Source organism: Lissotriton helveticus, chromosome 1_1, assembly GCF_964261635.1.
Source record: "Lissotriton helveticus chromosome 1_1, aLisHel1.1, whole genome shotgun sequence".
Lineage (NCBI taxonomy): Eukaryota > Metazoa > Chordata > Amphibia > Caudata > Salamandridae > Lissotriton > Lissotriton helveticus.
In genome coordinates, this window is record NC_136057.1 from 1,111,935,793 (window position 1) to 1,111,961,312 (window position 25,520).

At 44.2% G+C, this 25,520-nt stretch overlaps 1 protein-coding gene across 1 annotated transcript in view; it reads right to left on the reverse strand.

Annotated features, from left to right (window-relative positions):
• LOC144821562 (sodium-coupled monocarboxylate transporter 1-like) overlaps positions 1-16,982 on the reverse strand; it is a 310,280-nt gene extending 293,298 nt beyond the window's left edge. Inside the window, exon 1 of the mRNA XM_078678751.1 lies at positions 16,281-16,982. Coding sequence (XP_078534877.1) covers positions 16,281-16,631 — 351 coding nt within the window. The 5' untranslated portion in view covers positions 16,632-16,982. The remainder of the gene's footprint in view (positions 1-16,280) is intronic.
• Between the last annotated feature and the right edge of the window lie 8,538 nt (positions 16,983-25,520).

Here is a 25,520-nt window from a genome sequence, read left to right on the forward strand (position 1 = left end):
TTATTCTGGGGTTGCTACACCACCCCCGCACCTCTACTTCTAGCGCCTATGTTCAGCCCTCCCCCTCAAAGCCAACAGACCACGCTTCATTTGTTGACATCCCCAACTAGCGCTCCGACAGTCATAAATAATACAGTGCACCCACAGGTGCAGTGGAGTCATTGTAGGCAGAGCAGACCAATATGCTGAGCTAGTGCCATGTTATTTAGCCAGGCTTGGCATGCTTTTTTTGTTTTACTTAAATAAACTTGCAACACGGGGGGTTGTTTCAGGAATACAAAAGCAATGGCTTTAGTGTGTAGGGAGTTTTCTCCAGGCACGTCTGAGCCTCTGTTTGTTTTCCTTGCTCACATGACAGTCTCGGGCAGGGAAAAAGAATGACCTGGCAGTCCACAGGCAGATGGACCGTCAGGTCAAGTGCTGGTGGGACCTACTGAATCTACGCTGTTGGAATCCTCTTGTTCCACCATCTTAAAATGGGAAGAAGGAACGGTGAAATCAACAGATGGGGCATCCCCCAGCCTCTCAAAGAGGCCGTAGTGATTAGTAAGTGAGGGCAAGGAATAAAAGCAGGATGGATGGATGGATTTCTTTTTCAAGAATCGTCATCCATCATTTTATCTCTCCATTCATTTGTCACTTTTGGTTCATCCTTTTGGCAACCCACTATAGAGCAGCCCAAAAATATATGCTTTGGGTTTGGGTCCTGGGAAGCTGCAAAGTACCAATGCAGATCTGCTCACTAAGGGCCTGATGTAGGTAATCTCATTTTACCGATTCCTAAATACCGATTTTTACCGATTCGGTATTTAGGAATCAGTAATATTCCTTATTACCGATTCGGTAATACCGATTCGGTAATAAGGAATACCTTCCCATTAATTTCTAATGGACTGGAGGCCCATAGGAATGAATGGGAAGCCATTCACTATTACCGATTCGGTATTTACCGAATCAGTAATAGCGGGAGCATATTCAAGGGTGGCAGGGTGTCACATTGACACCCTGTTGCACCCCTGAATCGTGCATGTGTGCACATGTGGCGCACATACATGCCCTAAGAGTATGTATGTCTGCCACATGGCACCTTGAAAAAAGCAAATTATTGCTTTTTAAAGGTATTCTGTATTTACCACCAACTTGTAGTTGGTGGTAAATAACGAATCCTTAAAGCAAAAATGCACACACTTAAGTGCAACCTACATAGGTTTTAAGGAATCGGTAATTTACCGATTCCTTAAAATAAGGAATCGGTAAATTACCGAATCCTTATTTCTAGCCTCCTACATTAGGAAGGGCTAAATGCCGGTCGGTAATGGGAAATTCACCAATTTTCGGCCGTTACCGACCGGTATTTAGCTACCTACATCTGGCCCTATATGAAGAGTAAAAAACAAAACAAGTATGTGGAGGGTCAAGGGGAATATTTAATGACCTGTCTGCTCATACCCCTATATACGATATACAACACACAACAGAGCTGACCAGGTCTGGAAAAAAGTGTGTAGCTGTACTGGCGAAGGTGCAAAAGATGGATGCATGCATGAACATATGATGCTGAAAAACACTGACTAGATGAATCCCATCAGACCACCCATTATGGTGGAATTTACGTCATGTGGGATATTACTGATCACTCCAAAACACAACCGACCATGTAGTGCCGATATGGAAATGGATGTCAGGAAACTAGCCGTGATATTCAACATGATGTGATATTTACTAAAGTGCAGTGCTTATGTGACAATAGTGAAAATTAAAATTGACTACACGGGCGTTGTAAAATATTCAAATCACGCTCCTTGTGTCAGGAGTTAAAAACACGCCGAGTAATAAGATTACCCGGTGGCGTTTGTGCAAATCGGTCGACATGTTTCAGCCCATGGGGCGTTGCCCCGGCTTTCTTCAGGACCGCACAGGCAGAACATTTGGCATGGACACTATAGAGCTATGCACTCATAGTTTCCTTTTTTTCTACACTATAGAGCGGGGCCTCATACTCCCGAGCGGTTGCCGGGTGAGGTGAGGTCTTCACCCACACAAAGCTGGGTGAGTAGCACCATGAGGAAATGCCTCATGTTGTTTGAGCTATTAAGCTTTTCATATCACGCTGAATGCGAATCATTCATGCAAGTGTGTTCTGCCTGTGCGGCTTGTGTGTATTTATATGGTTGTATAATTGATAGATGGTGTTGTTGTAAAACAATTTTTGTTTTTTAGGAAGAAGATGTTCTCCTTTCCTTCCAGTGGGCATTCAAATGTGATGGTTCCTGGTAGATATGTACCTATTTCTTAGTACATTGTCTCGTGTTGATTTAATATTTCATTCATGTGTGCAGTAGCATTTCTGGTTATGGTCCTGAAGAAAGCCGGGGCAACGCCCCATGGGCTGAAACATGTCGACCGATTTGCACAAACGCCACCGGGTAATCTTATTACTCGGCGTGTTTTTAACTCCTGACACAAGGAGCGTGGTTTGAATATTTTACAACGCCCGTGTAGTCAATTTTAATTTTCACTATTGTCACATAAGCACTGCACTTTAGTAAATATCACATCATGTTGAATATCACGGCTAGTTTCCTGACATCCATTTCCATATCGGCACTACATGGTCGGTTGTGTTTTGGAGTGATCAGTAATATCCCACATGACGTAAATTCCACCATAATGGGTGGTCTGATGGGATTCATCTCGTCAGTGTTTTTCAGCATCATATGTTCATGCATGCATCCATCTTTTGCACCTTCGCCAGTACAGCTACACACTTTTTTCCAGACCTGGTCAGCTCTGTTGTGTGTTGTATATCGTATATAGGGGTATGAGCAGACAGGTCATTAAATATTCCCCTTGACCCTCCACATACTTGTTTTGTTTTTTAGAATTAAGAGCAACTGTTCAGTTGCGGGTCTTTTTTGAATGGATGCAACGCACTTTTGGTTGCACCCGCCAAGCTCACCCAACATAATTGTGTATGCCTCCCTTCTGATAACCCATTCTGACAAACCCCCCCCTTTTTTTGACATTTGAGATAATACAAAATTCGTAAAATTATAAGTGTAAATATCCTGTACAAGGGCCACGTTGCGCTTCATCCAATAGCGACCCCTCAGGATGGAATGACTGGTTTCTAATTTGAGGCACAGTCTTCTGTATGTTAAATAGTATGTAGTGGATGTCACATTTCACCTTTGAGTGACTCTGCATAGATTTTTTATTTTCTCTTCGGGTCGTAGTCTCCTCACACCACGAGTACTGCATACGAGATACCTTAGTTAAATCTTTCCCGTGTAAATAAACATTGGGCGTATGACACATATATAGTGTCTTGTAAACCGGACATGCATATGAATTTTGGATGGCTTCGAGACCTAATGTATCACCATATCCATTATATGCTCTTCAATCAGAATAATATTCCCAGTATATTTGGGTCTCCTTCAATCCATCCGCACCCGCAAGATTAAAGCTTTATTTACATCTGCTTATTGGTTCGTTAAATAAATAAAAGAAAAAAACGAACCACATGTCATCTAACAGCGCATGTGCGCAAGAACAGTGTCTCTCCGCGCACGCTGACGCCCACAGTCTGTCTAAGGCCATTGCACATGCGCGCATGAGCAGTGTCTCTTTTTGCACGCCGTCATCCACAGTTTGTGAATTTTCAATGGCCATTACTGCCACTTTACTCAATTACCGGCGGTTATAAAAGTGTGTTGGGCGGTTTTGACCAACACCTCCCCTTCCGCTCGTCTTACCATCGGAGGCACCGACGGACAGGTTAGTCTCCTGGTGGCTTGTTTTTACTGCAGTTAACCCTTATTTAGCAGTTTGGTTGTGGTACTTCGTGCTGACGAGTCTCGGACGGCCTGTTAAATCCATTAGACTCGAGGTCTCACTGAGTACTTTTGTTGCTCGATGTCGTGGGGTATTTGATGAGCCCTTTATTATGCACAGTCCCTATTAACAGTTCTAGGGGCACACATAATTATACTGTGTTTATTAGATAGGTTCTTATGACCTATTAAGAACACACTCAGAGGTTAACATGAGTATTTTACCGTGCCCTATGATATTAAGGGCACCACAGCATTGGGCACTTCCTATTGTCCTATGGACATTAATGTAGGTCTTGTAAGGTTGTACAGTGGGGGTACTATCACACGTTTGTTGGGTTTGGGTGTAGAGCATTTGGCATGGACACTATAGAGCTATGCACTCATAGTTTCCTTTTTTTCTACACTATAGAGCGGGGCCTCATACTCCCGAGCGGTTGCCGGGTGAGGTGAGGTCTTCACCCACACAAAGCTGGGTGAGTAGCACCATGAGGAAATGCCTCATGTTGTTTGAGCTATTAAGCTTTTCATATCACGCTGAATGCGAATCATTCATGCAAGTGTGTTCTGCCTGTGCGGCTTGTGTGTATTTATATGGTTGTATAATTGATAGATGGTGTTGTTGTAAAACAATTTTTGTTTTTTAGGAAGAAGATGTTCTCCTTTCCTTCCAGTGGGCATTCAAATGTGATGGTTCCTGGTAGATATGTACCTATTTCTTAGTACATTGTCTCGTGTTGATTTAATATTTCATTCATGTGTGCAGTAGCATTTCTGGTTATGGTCCTGAAGAAAGCCGGGGCAACGCCCCATGGGCTGAAACATGTCGACCGATTTGCACAAACGCCACCGGGTAATCTTATTACTCGGCGTGTTTTTAACTCCTGACACAAGGAGCGTGGTTTGAATATTTTACAACGCCCGTGTAGTCAATTTTAATTTTCACTATTGTCACATAAGCACTGCACTTTAGTAAATATCACATCATGTTGAATATCACGGCTAGTTTCCTGACATCCATTTCCATATCGGCACTACATGGTCGGTTGTGTTTTGGAGTGATCAGTAATATCCCACATGACGTAAATTCCACCATAATGGGTGGTCTGATGGGATTCATCTAGTCAGTGTTTTTCAGCATCATATGTTCATGCATGCATCTATCTTTTGCACCTTCGCCAGTACAGCTACACACTTTTTTCCAGACCTGGTCAGCTCTGTTGTGTGTTGTATATCGTATATAGGGGTATGAGCAGACAGGTCATTAAATATTCCCCTTGACCCTCCACATACTTGTTTTGTTTTTTAGAATTAAGAGCAACTGTTCAGTTGCGGGTCTTTTTTGAATGGATGCAACGCACTTTTGGTTGCACCCGCCAAGCTCACCCAACATAATTGTGTATGCCTCCCTTCTGATAACCCATTCTGACAAACCCCCCCCTTTTTTTGACATTTGAGATAATACAAAATTCGTAAAATTATAAGTGTAAATATCCTGTACAAGGGCCACGTTGCGCTTCATCCAATAGCGACCCCTCAGGATGGAATGACTGGTTTCTAATTTGAGGCACAGTCTTCTGTATGTTAAATAGTATGTAGTGGATGTCACATTTCACCTTTGAGTGACTCTGCATAGATTTTTTATTTTCTCTTCGGGTCGTAGTCTCCTCACACCACGAGTACTGCATACGAGATACCTTAGTTAAATCTTTCCCGTGTAAATAAACATTGGGCGTATGACACATATATAGTGTCTTGTAAACCGGACATGCATATGAATTTAGGATGGCTTCGAGACCTAATGTATCACCATATCCATTATATGCTCTTCAATCAGAATAATATTCCCAGTATATTTGGGTCTCCTTCAATCCATCCGCACCCGCAAGATTAAAGCTTTATTTACATCTGCTTATTGGTTCGTTAAATAAATAAAAGAAAAAAACGAACCACATGTCATCTAACAGCGCATGTGCGCAAGAACAGTGTCTCTCCGCGCACGCTGACGCCCACAGTCTGTCTAAGGCCATTGCACATGCGCGCATGAGCAGTGTCTCTTTTTGCACGCCGTCATCCACAGTTTGTGAATTTTCAATGGCCATTACTGCCACTTTACTCAATTACCGGCGGTTATAAAAGTGTGTTGGGCGGTTTTGACCAACACCTCCCCTTCCGCTCGTCTTACCATCGGAGGCACCGACGGACAGGTTAGTCTCCTGGTGGCTTGTTTTTACTGCAGTTAACCCTTATTTAGCAGTTTGGTTGTGGTACTTCGTGCTGACGAGTCTCGGACGGCCTGTTAAATCCATTAGACTCGAGGTCTCACTGAGTACTTTTGTTGCTCGATGTCGTGGGGTATTTGATGAGCCCTTTATTATGCACAGTCCCTATTACCAGTTCTAGGGGCACACATAATTATACTGTGTTTATTAGATAGGTTCTTATGACCTATTAAGAACACACTCAGAGGTTAACATGAGTATTTTGCCGTGCCCTATGATATTAAGGGCACCACAGCATTGGGCACTTCCTATTGTCCTATGGACATTAATGTAGGTCTTGTAAGGTTGTACAGTGGGGGTACTATCACACGTTTGTTGGGTTTGGGTGTAGAGCATTTGGCATGGACACTATAGAGCTATGCACTCATAGTTTCCTTTTTTTCTACACTATAGAGCGGGGCCTCATACTCCCGAGCGGTTGCCGGGTGAGGTGAGGTCTTCACCCACACAAAGCTGGGTGAGTAGCACCATGAGGAAATGCCTCATGTTGTTTGAGCTATTAAGCTTTTCATATCACGCTGAATGCGAATCATCCATGCAAGTGTGTTCTGCCTGTGCGGCTTGTGTGTATTTATATGGTTGTATAATTGATAGATGGTGTTGTTGTAAAACAATTTTTGTTTTTTAGGAAGAAGATGTTCTCCTTTCCTTCCAGTGGGCATTCAAATGTGATGGTTCCTGGTAGATATGTACCTATTTCTTAGTACATTGTCTCGTGTTGATTTAATATTTCATTCATGTGTGCAGTAGCATTTCTGGTTATGGTCCTGAGGAAAGCCGGGGCAACGCCCCATGGGCTGAAACATGTCGACCGATTTGCACAAACGCCACCGGGTAATCTTATTACTCGGCGTGTTTTTAACTCCTGACACAAGGAGCGTGGTTTGAATATTTTACAACGCCCGTGTAGTCAATTTTAATTTTCACTATTGTCACATAAGCACTGCACTTTAGTAAATATCACATCATGTTGAATATCACGGCTAGTTTCCTGACATCCATTTCCATATCGGCACTACATGGTCGGTTGTGTTTTGGAGTGATCAGTAATATCCCACATGACGTAAATTCCACCATAATGGGTGGTCTGATGGGATTCATCTAGTCAGTGTTTTTCAGCATCATATGTTCATGCATGCATCCATCTTTTGCACCTTCGCCAGTACAGCTACACACTTTTTTCCAGACCTGGTCAGCTCTGTTGTGTGTCCTATATGAAGAGTGCCTTAAAAGTTGAAACCTTGTTCCTATTCACTCATCCCATCAGTGCTTGGAAGTGCCATGCAGCTGATACTTCCTTATCTCATGCGTATTTTTCAAGGTAACTGGTACTAGACAAGGGTCCTCATAAACTATATTATTGTTGCCTCTTGTATGCTCCCGTTCTTTTACTTTTCACTCTCATCCAACTCCAAAGTCACTTCTGTACTTCTAAGAGGCAAGCGGCTGACCAATGTTGCTTCCTGCTCGTCATTACCAAGCTGGTACTGCATGTTTATACAAAACCAGTCATGCCAACATATTCTCCTCACTAAGAACATCTCCTTCAAATCTTTCACAACGCAGGAAAAAATAATTCTTATATCCCAGTCTTTGGCATTTGGTCAGTATCACACTTCCAAACAGCCAAGTGCACACTAAAAGTCTAAAATCCAAGCCAGGTTAGGGCTGTTGTCCTCAATAGAGGGTTTCTAGGGAGGACATGGCTTGGCCTGCTACCAGAATGCAATCAATACAGGTGACAATGTGGCAGCAGAAAAAATACCATCCTCAAGGGCCTGTTCTGGAGGTGAATCTAAAACGATTTCGATGATAATCAAAGTATATACCTAACGACTGGTCACCAAAAGCAATCATGATACGCCTACCGACTGCCTGAGAGACAACAGGACATCCTAGGGGTGATTTAGAGTTTTGCGGACAGGGTACTTCAATGTAAGTGTGACAGAGTACCCTATTTACCAAACCCTTGGTCTGCCCGCCGCATTAAGAGACAAGCAGACCGCCAGCCTTCGGTTAGCGAGCCCCCATTGGCTCTGTCGATGGAAAGGTTCCTCACCCACCAAAATGTCCCTTGGTGGCATGCTTCATCGGGTTCTACCCGGCTAGCTGCGAGATGGGCGTGCTACGACCAAAGGAGATGTGGGAGCACTTTGTAGGGTGTGGACTATAAAGTGATTAGTGATTTGGGAGTGAAAGGGTCAGACAAGTGAGTTAAAAAATACAGGGCTATGTGGAAGCTAAGTTTTATTAAATCCTGTAGCTGGTATTATTAAAAAGGGGGATGAGGAGAAACACACTGTGATGGGAGTGTGTCTCCTGGTCTACATGTTTCAAGCCTAACCTCTAAGGCTTTTCATCAGGACTAGAATAAATGATCCCTGGTACCACTCCTATAACAATACCCTATTGGTTTTCTTAATCACTATTAAGGTGAAACAAAATATTAGCATGCAAATACAATACCAAGTAGGTATATTTCTTGAATAAGATCTGGAAAGATAGGAAATGATGTCATTGTTAACTTGTCAATAAAGTTGTGTTAAAAAACACATCACCAACTTGTGGTCCTCCTTTAAAGATTGGATGGATTATGCTTCCACACCAGGAGTCAAGTATGGCCTGCTGCAGACTCATCACACAGTAAAGGGTTAGGCGTATTCTTGCCAAAAACTCAATGTTGAACCTGAAGAGGGCTGATGGAAGTTTATTCGGAACACCTGCGCTGTCGGCTCTACTCTTCTTCATTACAATTTCTAGGGGACTTGTATTTTGCACTTGCAGGTGTTGATGGGTGGCTGTTCCTGGAGCCATGGGAAATTCTGTAGCTCCAGTAACTGTTCTTCTAGTTTAACCTCCACACGGTCATCAATGCACCTATCTTTTCGGACTGGCAGCAATGGATTTATTTGGAAATATGGCCTTAGGTGCGGTACCCAGGCCTCCTTAGTTATGTTTGCATTAAGGGCAGCAGTACGGTCTTTGTCCACACCATTGATTGTTTTTTCAGAAAACTCTGCTGTTGCCCATTTTGCAGGTGTTGAGCAATTTTACCCAAAACTTGCCAGTGTGTGTGCTTTTGGCCTGCCATACTGCTATTTCATAAAACATTGGAAGCTTCCACCCCTTGGCTAACTGTGATTTATCAGAGCAATTGTGTTTTTAATTGACAGTTCTCTCTGTTGAACTTTTTCTTCAACTTGCCTAGTTGTTTTGACACCCAAGGGGGGTCCTCACCTCTTAGCAGTGATGTGGTGAGAGGCGATGTTGTTTCTACCATACTTACCCAAAAGCGCCTTACAGTATTGCTCCCAGTTCGGGGTTGCGTTAAGCTCAGTAAATGGTTACTCCTCCAGTTGGAGGTGCATTTATCCAGGATGTCTTCCTGTGACCTAGTTTGCCATTCCAATCTTTTCAGGTTTTCTGATCTTAAATCGAAGATAATATAGTAGCTGAGTAATGAGTATTGTACTCGCAGGTCATAGTTATGGATCGTGGGTTGAGGTCGCTCTCCTCCCGGGCTTCGATCCTGAAGTCTGTAATGGATTTGAATGAGGCTGCGGTGCAGTCCATTATAGTGGCAGTCTTTGGTGATTTGGATGTCCGGGCAGGGTCCTGGCCCCTGGACATCTTCCGTTCAGTACGCTCAAGCCTAGTGCAGTTCGAAGGGAGGCTGGGCGGGAGACTTGGAAGTGGTTTCGTCTTAAAGCCAGGGCTGCTTGCTCTGGAATATTCCATACATCGTTTGTGCTATGACATTTTCTTCTTTGGTTCACGTGTGGTGAAGATTTAAATTAAAGTCCCCAGTAATTAGCATATGGTGTTTGTTGTGGTCCTTCACCAGGCTGTTCATGACTATTTCAAATTTTGAAAGGACAACAAATGTTTGCCTGGATGCTGGGTTGATATATATGGCAGGATAAGCGGTCATATGTCACCGCATATACAATTATCTATTTTGACGCCCTGCAGCCAGGGTTTCTGGGAGTGTAGCTATTCTACCATTGCGTTCAGGTGTGCTGAGACATACATCAAGATCCCTCCTTTAGGTCTGCCCATGGAGCTGGTTCTGATAGCTGGATTGATGTATTCCAAAAATCCTTTTAAGGGCACAGAGTTCTCTGCCCAGGTCTGCAGCATAGCAATGATGTAGATCTTTCTCAAGTATTTGACAGTTTCTATATTAGAGATTTTATTTTGGATTCCTGCGATGTTCCGCCATGTTTCCAGTGTGCTTGGCGGTGATCTTTTCATGCTGGCTGTGGTAATGATCTGATTTGTTTGTCGGGGTGGGAAGTGTAAGTGGCTTAGGAATTCCTGTACAGTTGGTTCCTTCAGGACAACGCGGTCAGTCCAGGGTTTCTGTTTCTGCTACAGCACTGTGGACAAAGCAGATTTGTTTTCTGGGAGACCCAACAAATCAACGGTACTGTGCCAGTACATTCTGTGACTTTCCTTGGATATTAGTCAGTGCCGAAGTGATGGGTGTGTCTGGTTTGGCTTGTGCATGTGGGAGCTAAACTTCAGCTTTGGTTGTTTTCTGCATCATAAAAGATTCCCATGCGGATATCAACTGTCTGGTGAAGATGCCTACTTGAATTACAAGTTCTAATTAAAAGAATTACTCATTTTGGCAAGTATGCAATGTGCTAGTTGCCTGTGTGTTAATATGTTAAAGGTGATTTACAGCTCTGCTATAGTCGCTTTTTCACACCACTGAAGCCAATTGCGTAAGCAGTATGTCTCAAATGAATTTGCCTGGAGGGATTTTGCTTCTATTTTTTTTTAGCTTTGTGGCTTGTGCAATTAGTTGCATTTCTCCATGGGTTCAATGATTAAGCCTAAAATGGGTTCAAGGGAATGATAGAAATGAACATGGAGATAACGCATAATTCACCTAAGCAAACAAAAAAGGATGTACTACTGAATATCGACTCTCAGAATTCTGTGATATAAGAACATCGAGGACAGAATATCACTGGAGAAAATATCGAAAGGTAAATGCATTTAGGGAAGTGTAGATTTACTATTCCTAACTCCACAGCTATGTACTATGAAAACATATATACTGCCCAGATACATATATGTGGAGTTACATGTACCTGTCCATTTTATTTTGCTATTCTTGTCCTCAATATTATTGCCTATCGATGTTCTAGGGTCAATGTTCAGGTTGCCCACCAACAAGACAGTCATTCTCCGTGATTGCTAGGAATATTACCCTCTTCAATCACATTTTGGACCTGGCTTGGAGCAAGAAGGTTACTTGCCCTTCAGCAATTTAATATGTGATTTCAATGAAGAAAGGCAAAGAATATTTGAAAGAACCTTCAAAATCATCAAAGTAGAAGCATGTGGGACGACAGGCCCAGAAAGTGTTGGGGATCTGTGGAGCAGTATCTATTGAATGTAGCGGGAGCGCACCATCAACTTAAAGAAAAGAGATAAACAATAGTATAAACCAGAACAATAACCATAGTCATCCCAACCACCCCGCCAACCTATACTTCAAGAAAATGAAGTACGTATCGCGTGGCAGGCCAGCCTTCAACAACAGCGGAGTGTCGGTACTCTCAGGTGCAAATTATTCCCTCCCCTAACAAACTAATATCGGAGTCGACTGATCAGTATCGAGTCCAGGTTCCATCTGGCGTGAGAGGTCACACATGGGGGGTTCACCTGTTGTTGGCGTCCACGCCCGTGGCCCTGTAACAAATATAAATTGTACATGCAGTCACTCAACCTAAGCTGCTGGCGGCGCACGGAGCTGGGCATGCATGCCACACATCGCAACAGTTTCACACATTGGCCCGCCCCAAGATCGTTAGGCAGGTACATGATCAGGTGAGGCAGATCTCGTCATCTCTGCATCTGGAGGTATCAAAACTGTCCCAAACAACTCAGCATGGGGACTGGATGTTTCAGTTGCGTCCGCGGGTTTCCTGCACCAGGAGTAGAGCAAGCGGTTTCTGTTGTTCCCCTTATTCCTTGTTCGTTGTAGGGAGGGCCGGCCCGGCACCCCCTGGAGTAGCTGCCAACAGAGGGAGTGGAGTTTGTGATCGAGGCTGGCACCGCTCGTTGGCCCACTGAAACATCGCCTCCGGGTTATCAAAGAAGAAAGTCTTGGATTGGAAGATAACTTAAAGTTTGTTGAGGAACAACATCATGTATCGAATGTTAAGGCTACCTAGCCTTTTATTTGCCTCAATGAATGACCTGCATTGATTCTGGACTAATTTGGTGTAGTCCGGAAAAATGATTATTTTCTCTGATTGTAACTTAATTGAGTCTTGAGATCAAGATTGATGGAGCATGGCATCCCTGTCTAGAAAATGGGGTATGCGTGCAATTATAGATTAAGCTGGAAGCCCCGGTGGTAGCCTCTGAAGCAGGGCCCTGTGTGCCCTCTTGATTAAGAAACAGGTGGATATGGACGTGGCAGGCATTGAAGCCCCTACAGTTTTTGCTCATTCCGAAATACTGTTTTTGGTTCCTCCCAAGCACAAAACTAGATGGAAATTTGCATTTCTGTTTTTTTTTTTCCTTTTCCCTGGAATGTTGGCAAAATGGCAGTGCCAGCTGATGAAACAAGCATTAGTAAAGCTAATTGGTGATGTTATTTTTAAAGAAGCAAAGGCACTCATAGTTTCATGTTCTTCAAAATCAGCAATCATCACCTTCCTCGTGAAGGCTGCAGTAATGTATTCTATTACTAGAGGTCTCTCAGGATAGACACAGGTAGTTTCTATAGCAGGCTACGTCAGTACAGGCTTAAGAAAGAAGCACTGAAGAGGTGGAGATAGTTTTTTTTATAGTTTGTAAGGTAGGTGATATATAGTAGATGGGTATGGTATGGGGGATTAAGTATGGTGGGTATGGTATGTTAGGTCAGGTATACTATATTAGGTTAGGAATAGAAGGTAAGGTATTGTAATTATGGTAGGTAGGTATGTATGGTAATAATGGTAGGTATGTATGGTAGTTTTTTTATAGGTTTTGTCGGTTGGTATTGTTAGACCTAACACCCTTGGGTGGTCGTTCCCCAAAATTTTTGCCTTCACCCCTCCTGTTTTGCTGAATTTGTGTTTGCTGGCTTTAGGACTCTCTGCACTTTACCACTGCTAACCACTACTAAAGTGTGATTTCGCTCTCCCTAAATTATGGTAAAATTGGCCTATGCCTAATTGAAATCTTCCTTTTTGATACATATAAGTCACCCCCAAGATAAGCCCTGAAGGCTCATAGTGCTTGGTGCATTGTATAAAAAGTAGGACATTTTACATGTCCTGGTAGTGAAAAAAGTCGTACATTAATTTTTAACTTTTGCAAGACCTCTCTCTCCCATAGGATAACATTAGGTTACCTTATTATTCTTAATAAGTGATAACTTAAGTTTGGGAACAGATAGAAAAATAATGTTGACACTCAAATGAATTGTAATTTAAAATCCTCTTTAATAGAAAAGTCAGAATTTAAGGCACAATTCTGTTGCTCTGACCTTTATAATTTTGGCATGTTTGTGTCCTAACCGTTTGAGTCTTCTGTCAGTAACCTGGCTCATATGACTGTGAATAATGAACAGCTTAGCTGTTGGCCTTTGTGTATTTCTCTCAGACAGTGAGACAAAGAGAGACAAAGTGTTGGCAGGGTGGGCCTTCCTGCCAGGATGGTTGGATTGGAGCTGTTTACTGCCCCACTTACATTTCAGAGGGCTACCTCCAGCAAACACACAGAGGAACCTGACACTAGTCTTTATCACCCCAGACTACTTGGAGCATTAACAGGGTAAGGGAAGAACTTTCCAGAACCAGATGAGGGCTAGTATAAGGACTTCATAGGCTGGCACCAGGTATAAATATTGGACCCCCTGAACCACTCATTAGATCACTTCTGGACCTGTGGAAGACTCAGAAGATGAATTGCTCATCTGCCCTGCTTCTACAATGGCTGCCTTGTTACATAAGGACTGCCCTGCTTCCCTGCTACTTGGGGAAAGAAGCCTGGACCTGCTCATTGAACCCAGGACAAAAAGAGTGACTCCAAGAACTAGCTGACTGATCTCCTGCGTGAGCTTTAGGGACAAATCAAGCTCTAGAGACCTGGCCTGCATCTGCAAGCTGACCAGATTGAAATGAACCTGTCTGTGCCGTGCTGCTGGCCTCACTGGAGTTAGTCCTGATCCCCAAGTGATCTCCAGGTCCTGGACACTTGTCTAGCATCAATCTACTCCTCTTTGTCCAACAACGGGTGCCCTCAAAGCCAACGCAGCACTATGCAACTCGACACAAGACATTGCATTGCAACACCTCGTAACTCCTGATCAGCGGCCTCATCGGGAAACATACAGCGCGTTGTAACTAGACGCAGGACCTCACATTGCAACTCCTCGTAACTCCTGATCATCTGCCTCATCGGAACAGACACAGTGCAATGCAACTCAAAGCAGGACCTGCCCTCGCAGCAACTCGCAACTCCCGATTGATGACCTTATCAGAACCGACGCAAAAAGATGCAGTGCAATGCAGGTCCTCGAATCTCAGCCCAAGTACAAATAGCTTCACTGTCCAGTGGGCTGAATTCAGTCCTGTATCCGGTCCTCACTCCATCGCAGTCACCCTGAACTTGTGACTTTGTCCCGGTAAGCCAGTACAAAATGACCCCAACTGCTGCTTTGTGCTTTTTGCACCTATTCTCACTTAAGACTTTGAAATTGCATATCTCCAGTTCTACTGATCAGATTTTTGTTATTCTTGTCTCATTTTATTTATTAAAACGTACACACCTTTTCTAGATTGGTGTGGGATTTCTCTTGTGTTGGGGTTTTTTGTGTTTTCAATTTATTATTGTTTGTGTTTTGCTAAATACTTTACATGTTGCCTGTATGTTACGCCTGACTGCCAAGGTAGCAGAGTGTTAATTTAGTGACTTTTTTGTGGTTCACCTTGACAAAGATTGTAGTTGTTGCTTAAGAAGGGTTCTCACCCCCTCAACCAATAACCCAATGTCTTAGAGGTATAATAGGATAGGCATGTTAGGTTAGCTATGTTAGGTATGATAGTTTATAGAAGGTGAGTATGGAAGGTATGGTTGGCTAGCTATGATATCTATGTTAGGTAAAATAAGTTAAGAATTGTAGTTAGATATGGGAGGTAGGTATGGCAGTTAAGTATGAATGGTTGGTTATGTTAGGCGGTTAGGTATGGTATGTTATGTGTGGTAGGTTACAGTGGCTCCTCCTTGAGGGAGTGCTGCGGGCGGTGGGCGGGGTGGGGAGGGACAGGGTGGGGGTCGGCGATGCAGCGCACGCAATGTAATTCATTGTATTTACTTACTTATGTACTTAACTGGGATCGGCCGAATGTCGGAGTTTACTACCCCCACCTTCCCACTTTTTTTATTCAAATTTCAATTCATGAATACCTTTGGGAAATGGATTATTAATGTAGCATCAACATTTTAAAAGGGTTGTATTTCACAAAGTACCATACGAATGTTCACTAAATCATAAAGGAATTTAAGGGTAAAGCAAAGCGTTGTGTCTTGTGTAATTCCGTCCGGTAGTTGCTGGCATCTATTTGTGCAACAATTCAATGATAGCTCCAATTGCAAAACTATTTTTCGGACCCTCTTTATAACATGTGCCACCCTCATTCATTTCTAACGACACTGTCCAGTATCCAAAAGAATTCTTTGATTTTTGGAACAAATATGCACTCTTGTTTGCAGGCGTGCCTTTCATGGTGTGAGTTGATTTTTCTCCACCTATTGTACCTTACACGGTCTTGAAAATGACAATACTGTATTTCTCATCCTCATCATTTACTATCAACAGACTCAATCTTCGTGTCACTCATGCAGTTCTAACAATACCTTACTGTGTAATTTCAGAATATTAATAAAATTAATACTTTCGAACATTCTTTCATTAGGAATTCTGTAACGTTAGGAAACAGAAAATGGATTCTTGCAAAATATTTCTGTTACAGAATACTGCCCTGGATTGTGAGCACAGTACCTGTGAAATTTCAATTAATAGGAGAACTTCTTTAGTCAAGTCTGAAGGTATAATAGAACACATCTTAAGTAAATGTTTCGGATGACACATTATATTATGTTTAAATAGTTATACAAAGTTTGGTATGGCCCAATTCCAGCCTCTTACCTCATAGGTACTAGTAATTCCCAGTCGATAGAAAACAGGGAGAAAAATCTCGGCACTAATGATGACGACAAAAGCATAGCTAAAAGCAAATAGGGCGTATATTGCTCCGTAGCGGTACACTTCTGCAGGGGTACCCATGATGGTCACTGCGGACATGAAGCTGGCGGTGAGGGACAGTGCCACCGGAAGGGCACTCATACTCCTTCCCCCGGTCAGGAATTCTGCTGTTGTCTTTTGCCCACCGTGAGCAAAGGCGTAATATAGCCCAATAGAGGCAGAGATGACCAGCATGGCAGCCAAGACCACATAGTCCCAGACAGAGAAAGTGTGGATAACACCAGTGACCGACATTTTCCACCAGAGCTTAGAACAAGACAACCAACGAAAGGCTTCCAGAGAGCTAAACCTTGATATACTTTATTGTTGCCTCTGCCACCTGAGAAGAGTCATCTATTTCTGTTGTCCCGCTGCTCTCAATGCTGATCTTCCACATGAAGAGTTCTTGCTTATTGAGTTAACGCTGAAAGGGGTAGAAACAGAAGACAGTAGTTGAAGAGAGCAAGCCCGAGTCCGTCGGCACCAACGACTCCTGCAAGTTCGCCTCCAGGCGCTCCATAGCAGGCTTCCCCTATTTATGTCATCCCGTCTTTAAGGACAAAACCGCAATTGATACCTCTTTCACAACTGCTCACACACAGAAAGGCAGCCTAAAGCAAACAGTGCCTTCTAACACAACACACAGCAAAGTCAGGACGAGAACTCCTCCCCTCCGAACCGGTGAATCAGCTCGTTGCACTGCCACAATCAGATTCTTGCCAAAAGAGTTCAGGTACGCGCATATTTTCGATTAATTAAAAGTGAAGCACTAAAAAGATTACTGAGAGGAAGAACAGGTACAAGCAAATAAGACGCTTTAAATATAAAAACATATATCAAAGTCCCTGGAGGGACAGCCTCATGAGGGTTTATTTTTTTATATTTATTCGCACACCTGTCTCATTGCACGTGAATACAACCCACAGAGCGCTCTGACAGCCTACGGTCTCCTTGCATTGACCTTGATGTGTGGTTGAACCCCTCTTGCACAGGCAGTAGGGAATATCTCTTTCCAGCGACACTTCTACAACATGGAGATAAAAAAACATTTTTTTTAAAAAAAAGGCATCAATACTTTACTAATATGAGAAACGGAGATAAACTACTTAAACAGGGCGATGCGCACTCGCTGGACTAGGCTTGATTTTTCGGCCCTCTGTGCTATGACAACGGATTCCATGAAAAAGACCAAGCGTATTAGTTGTGCCCTGTTTCTCGTTATTTATCAGCAACAGAAAAACCTCACTCTTCATAAGGAGAAATGGAAAAATTGCACACACACGTCTCCTAAATATTAGTTTTGCTTACCTCCCCAAACCATCTTTGAAACATAGTTAACATCCAAGCGCCTCATTTATGATAAATGACGCATCGCTGCGTGAAAGAAGCAATGCCTCACTTCTCAGTGCGCATTCCTTGCGTCATACCTGATGCTTCATATTTATTGTATGACGCATTATGTCGCAAGGAGTTACAGATACGTCAATATTTCTGACTTATCTGTAAGCGCAAAAGTGATGCATTGCTGGAGTGTGTCACCAAAGTGACGCAACTCCAGCAATTTGTCCTTTCACATGGGGCAAGCCCCATGTGAAAAAGCCTGCATCAGTCTTACGCCTGCTGTGAGGCAGGCGCAAGATTTTGACGCAACGGCGTCCTAGAAGTGATGCAGTGAAATCTCATAGATTTCACTGCGCCACTTCTAAGAGGCTTTTTGCAGTCGATCGCGCCCCCCTGCATACATTATACCTGACGCAGGAATAATGTAGCGCAGGGGTTTACAAAGTGACGCATCTGCTTAGATGCATCACTTTGAAAATAGTGCCCAACAGGAGGCTTGTTTTACGCCGCTGATGAGTCACAAAAAGTGACGCATCGGAAGCGCAAAACTGACGCAAGGCCTCATAAATGAGGCCCCAAGTGCCATAGCGAAGCAGTGAGATGACCACATTGCGCCTGTAAGATTTGGGTGTGATTGTCACCCAAGCTCTTCAGATTTACTGAATTCTCATGTGAGATAAAGTTTTTGGGCTGGGGGAAGGATTCTGCAAAATCCATGGGATTTCCTGCATTCTCTGTAGGAAACCCTGGGCTCAGCAGTGTAAAGCAAAACGGATTCATACTTGGGGAGTGATAAGGAATTAGAAGAAGGGAAACAGAGTGACATAGAGAAAGGAGTCGTTTTTAACAGTTACATTTTACAGGTTAATTTTGTAAATTTGTTTGTAGAAGTCACATTTTTCAGTTATGCCTTCTTCAGGTTTCTCCAAGTAATGTCAGACAAAGAGAGAGTTCATGATTTGCGTGTACTCCAATAAGTCACACATGAAGGGATTGCAGTGCAACACAATCCTTGGTAGTCCTTGGTAATTCACAAATAGACAAAATATGGTGGCTGAGACCGTGAACATAAGGCAGTGACGGGTGGTGGGTCAAATAGATGTGAGAAGTTACCAGCAGTAGTGGTGGAGGGGTGTGATGATTGAAGTGCATAGGAGGAGGAAAGGCGGCATCAGTTTTACAAGTGCCTTATATGATCGGAACAATAGAGGGATACAACCCACCATAGATTGTGTAAACTCACAGTACGTGTGGGGTTATTTTGACTAGTTTGAGCAGCATATGACTGAGTAAGACTATCATTTTTCTGTACAATGTGTTTTTCTACTTCTGAAGATACTCAGCCCTCGTGTATTCCGGGATAACTGAACAAATCTCGACCATCACTTCCTAAGATTGGAAATTCATTTTTGTTTTGGAGACTTCATGGCAATGGTATTATTGGATCGTCTGACAAACATTGTTTGGAAACTCTCCTGCTCACCCTACAGGGAAAAGTTCTTATAATGTTGGTCAAGAGAGACTGCAAGTCATTAAAAGCCTTTCTGGCAGATGCATCAAAGTTATGTTTTGCGAGTCCTTAATAGCGAATTTTAAGGAATCGCTATTAAAGACTCGCAAAACGGGATGCATGTAGGAATCGCAATGTTATTAGCGATTCCTACAGATTCCTTATTAGCGATTCAGTAATAGCTAAGTGCTAATAAGGAATGGCTTTCCCATTCATTCCTATGGGCCAGGCCCATAGGAATGAATGGGAAAGCCATTCCTTATTAGCTATTACCAAATCGCTAATGTTCCGCTATTTCAAGGGTGCCAGGGTGTCCAAAGGACACCCTGTTACACCCCTGAAATGGACCTGTGCACAAATGTTACACACACACATGCCCTAAGGGCATGTGTGTGCGCAACATGTAACTTTGAAAAATGCACAAAAGTGCTTTTTTCAAAGTTTTAGCAAATTACGACGAAGTTCAACTTCATGGTAATTTGCTCCCCCTAATAGCGAATTCGCTATTTTTTAGGGTTTCATGCATTGCATTTAAGGAATCTCATTTTGGGATTCCTTAAATGCAAGAGCAATTTAAGGAATCGCTATTTAGAGATTCCTTAAATTACGATTTCTGCATTTGGGATGATGCATCCCAAATGCAAAAATACCGGGAGCAAACGGCCAGATTCTGAGAATCTGCCCGTTTGCTCCCGGTATTTTCTTTGATGCATCTGCCTGTATGTCATTAAAAATAGGGAAGAGTTCATAATTCATTGGTCACAATGACAATGAATAATGTTAACTTTAGCAATAATCATCCTACATTAAATACTCTATCAACTCACCTACAGACAACACCAGCAGTGAAATTGAAGAAGTTCTTGATGGTCCCTCCGCAAATGCCACTTTTGTTGCACCTTAGTAAATGATTCAATCTGAAAGCTATGTGCTTTCATTTATGGTACCTTATTGTAAGCTGGAAAAACATGGTTGTGATGTTGTATGTTGGTTCCAGGACTCCTGGCCCACCACATGAAGGCAGCAACCAGAACAATATTTTCCAGTAAATGAGATTGATGCATCTTCTTTCTTGGTGTGTCATCAGGTGGAAAAGATAGTGCAGAGCATGCAGATGGACCATGTCTCTACTGCATTTCTCCTGCAGTCATCTCTCTCATGTCTGAAGCCAGGGGATCAGAACATACATATTTTGTTGTTGTTTGTTGAGGCTTTTTCATGATTTATGTACTGTTTGGCTACTGTAAATCTAGTTGTTCAGCAGACTACTCAAAACAATGGCAGGAACTACAGTCATGGCAGTTCCTGTTAATGTTGTAAAAGTTTGATGACCAGCTCAATCAAACATGTAAAAGTAAAACAAATGACCTCCTACATATAAGAGTCGTCTCCTATCATGTGGGGGTCATTTGTTTTAGGTCGAGCCTAGCGGCAGCGCGCATGCGCTCTCGCTCTGCGTGACTGCTGTATTAGAGTATGGGAGAGAAGCCTCGTCTACTCTCCTCCTATATTTTTCATTGGCTTATGTCATTGTCTTTTGTAAAATGCTGCCTTCGGATTTGTTAATAGGCTTGTTAGTCCCTCCTTAGTACACCCTTGTCTTCATTTGTAACCTCCCTTGGCTACTGGCCCCTTTACTTCGATTGTTACACGGGACCTGTTATTTAGTCTGTAAGCACTATTTACTTTATTGAGTTTCTCTTACTGCAGGTCGGACATGCGCTGGTTCAGCTGAAACCTCTTGTCTTTTTTAAGCAGCAGGCCTGCTCCGTAACACGAGCGGCCGCTTTCAATCACTTTAACCCGGCATTATCTCATGTCTGTTTCAACACCCCCCAAGTAAAATGGATTTAGAAATGATTAGCAAATTAAGTCATGCGAATTCCAGGTAGCACATAATCGTGTGCTAATGGGCTGAAGCTGACAACAGCACATCTGTGTTACATGTCATCTGAACTAAGCCACCTGACGAGTTGTTTTCAAAAGCTTGTTGTATTAACAACAACAACACTACCACCGCCAATACCACCACCACCACCACCAATACCACCACCACCAATACCACCACCAATACCACCACCACCACCAACACTACCAATATCACCACTATCAAAACAACCACCAATACCACCACAAATACCACCATCAATACCACCACCAATACCACCACCAATACCACCACCACCAATAGCACCACCACCAAAACCACCAATACCACCACCACCCCTACCACCACCAATACCTCCACCAGTACCACAACCATCACCACCAATACCACCACCCCCAATAGCACCACCACCAATACCACCACCACCAATACCATCACCACCACCACCAATACCACTAATAACAACAATACCACCAGTACCACAACCAATACCACAATATCAATACCAGCACCAATACCACCACCACCAGTACCAATACCACAACCACCAATACCACCACAACCACCAATACCACCACCAATACCACCACCACCAATACCACCACCCCTAATACCACCACCACCAATACAACCACCACCAATACCAATACCACCACCACCACCAAAACACCAATACCACCACTTCAGTGCCTCTCGCTCACTAGTAATAGCAGGGTACTGTACAAATCTGGAGCTGCAGCCGAGAACATCCCTCCCTTCCACCATGCCTGCCATAAAGCACAGACCACCCTGCACCAGGAGGTGAAGCCAGGGTCCTACTGCAGCTGGAGTGTTTTTTATTAGGCCAAAGATAGCAATGACTTTATGCAAAGCCACACTGCACACTCAAATCACGGAGAGGGCAGCAAATAGCCCCCTCTCCCGCTCTTCCTCCTGAGCCGCGACAGTGTAATCACAGAGCGAAAGGTGTTGAAGCGCTTTATTAGCATTTATAACTTGAATCATATGTAACTCTCACTTCACACTTTGTGTCTGTGTAATTTACAACACTTACACATCTTCTTCACTGAACTATTTATCAGTACTTTGAAGACGTCGCAGGCCGGTCTCTTCCTCTTAAATTTACAATCTAACAAGCGGTCGAGAAGGCCCTTTCAATGCAATAGGTGTCGCATTTGCAAGAGTTTAAGCTAGTTGTTTTCTAAATGACAATGCTTTTTATTTATGTTTTGAAACCCAAAACATAAATAACAAGCTATGCCATTTACAATGCCAATAGCTCAAACTCTCGTGAATGCGAGACCTATTGCATTGCAAATGCTTTTTTTACTGTCCCTCACTTCCAGATTTTTCCTGGCAGTGACAAACAGCAAACAAAATAACACTGTCCTTCAAATCGGATGGATTGTGTAAGATATGAACCTCCGATGGCCCATACTCTGTCACTGTATATCAGACAGGCAGAACTTCAGTTTGGTGGTGAGGGCCCTCTGTCGCCAAACTCTAAATCAGTTCTTATATCTCTTTTATATAACATAGCTAGCATAAATTGCACACATGGCTTACCTTTGTGGGATGGTTGGAATGCATTTTCAGTGCCCAAAGTTGTGAGCGGTGCCTCCATTATTGTATTATACACCTTGCTGCAGTTTTCGAATTCTTACAACATGAAGTGTTCATTATTTTTATGTAAGTTTTCCTGCATTACACATCAACAAAGTGTATGCGGGGGGCGTGGCTGGCCGGGCAGCGAGATGGCCGCTTAGACAGCGAGCTCTGCTGCCCGCACCGTTAATCCTGTCTGAATCCTGCCTGCTCCCGCTCGCACAAGCTCGTGGACGACACAATATGACACCGGATGATCTGGGGTATGATTGACGGCAACTCCGGTGTCCTGGCATAATCGGGAACCCGTCTTGGACTCCTCACTGCCCGGGCCGTGGCGGAGTCGGGCTGCGTGCGGAGGTGCTGGAGGTCGGCGCCGGCTACCGCTGCTAATTGAGGACGTGGCTGTGCGGGCCGGGACGATTGCCAGACGGAACTGCGGGGGACGACACAGTACCCGCGCTGGTGGAGGTGGGGTAAGAGCGCTGTCCCGGCCACGGCTGACATACTTCAGGAATACCTCGTTGCGAGCCCGCACGATTTTAGCCTGTTTTTTGATCCTGCTGGTGTGGATCGGTGGAGAAAGAGGCCGCCATATTGGGCTGGGCACGGCACCGCCGTTCATGTCGGAATTGGAACAGACCTGTGAACCCTGCTTCTCCAGTTGTCAGTGCAGCGGAGGTTGCTGATTTTACAGGCGCTTGGAGGGTTCACCACTGAAACAGTCTCCTGTGTCACACAGCGCCACTTTTGCCAGCGCCTCGCACAAGGCATCAGAGACTGCGTGGTCTGTGCACGTTCATGGTGGCTATGGCGGCTTGCCCTTATTTATTGAGGATAGTGATGGCCCCTGCCTAGTGGATCTACCACGGCTCTTCTACCAGCTACAATTGACCGGGCTTCTGATGCCGTTCTGAGTGAGGAGCTGCATCCCGAGAGACGGAGATTGGCCCAGAAACACATGATGGAGCCCACGGTTCGGGACCTCTTTGTTGCTCTTGGCTCCCTCCATGCTGCCTGGGTGGGAGGAGTCAGAGGGCTTGGACTAAAGCTGGACGCCATTGTTGCCCCTCCCACGGGTGGGAGTCACGTTGATCCTGTGATTATTAGCGCCGCTCACGGCTCTGCGCCAACGCCAGGGTTTACTGTTGCACGCCTAGAGATGGTCAATTGTGGGGCTCCGTCAGGTGTGGAGTATAAGTCCCGCACGGCCGATCACATGAGTAGCGCAGGGGGGCCTGGAACTACACTGTGGGCGGAACACTTCCACAGAACAGCGCCTTTGCCCATTCGAGTTGCACCGCCTTTGCGCCCGGCTGACATGGCCTTCTATTCTTTATTGCCCTGGCGGCGTCGTGATCTGGAAGGCTGGCTTGGTACTTTGTTGCTGAACTCAGACGATCGTTGGTTGTGTCTTGATGGTTCCCTGTTGCAGGACTCTCGCATGGTGTTGGCTTTGCCTTGCTTTCCTGTTAACTCTGATCATTGGACATGGTACTGTGGGGCGAATGTTCGGTCGTCACGCACCAACGGGCGTGTTAAAGCGGGGCAGGGTTGAATTTTTCCGTATGATGTGGGACGGATTCCCCGGCCGGCTACTGATAGGGAGTTGCTTTAATGCTCTGTCTTTCTAATGCCACATTCGTTTGTCAGTACGTGGACCTGTTTGTATTCGATTTTGTGTTGCTTAGTGCGAGCGGGGCAGGGGAAGTTGCATTCTCCTCCATCTTTTTCCCTTCCTTGGGGAGTAGTTTAGGGGGCGACAGACACGCTGCTAGTGGGGTTGGGTCGTAGCCATCGGCAGGGATGTAGGGTGGTTTTTTTTTTTTTTTTTTTCTTTGTTATTTTCTATGACCTTCTATTCCCCTTTCCTCTCTTCACAAGAGCTGTGGCGTACTCTCCTGATTCTTATTTATAGCATATTCGGGTGTCCATGTTTGCTCCGTATATCCTGTACTTCTGGTGGACGGGTGTAGGTGGGAGGTGGTTGCTGTCATTACTCTTTACTTGCTTGCTTTTGGTTCACGCTTCATTTGAATCACTGTGCTTATGCTGTGTATTGTTTCGTCCCTTATTTGCCCGTCCACGGATCTATTTCAGTTCGTCTATTGCCACCTGATATGTCTATGTATATTTCTTCTCTTGTGTTATAATAATAAAATGTTTTCCAAAAAAAAACAAAAAAAACAAAAAACAAAGTGTATGCGTTCAAATGCACTGAACCCAGATAAATTACTCTTTCCAAGCTGGAAGGCGGCCTGAAAATATTCATAGTCTAGATGCCCAGTTGTAGGTTTACCTTCTGATGTTAAATCACTAGACACAATAAGCAGACCAGACTCTAATAGTGTGCCCTGCTGGGATGTGCTGCGGCCTCTAATAGTGTGAAATACTGTGGCACACCTCCAATACCTGCAAAACATGTCCTTAGTAGTCAACTGGTTGAAATGAAAATAGACTTCAAATGTCACACTAAGGGCCCCCATTAGGATGGCGGAAGGACCGCCACCGCAGGGCCGGCAGTGGCAACCGCCGGCCCTGTGGTGGCTGTCCTTCCGCCATCGAATGGATATTTCCCATCACCAGATTAGGATGGCGGTGGGAACAGGAACGCGTCTGCAGCGGACGCAAGGACCGTCTGCCACCAGCAATCATCCCAATTGCCTGGCTGACGGCCCAGGGAGCCCAAATTATGGCGTGCCTACCAGGCACCGTCCACCAGATTAGGATGGCAGTAATAGGCAGCCTTTCCATACGGTCTTTTTTCACGGGGCCCATTGCGGCCCCCAGGTAGGGTGGG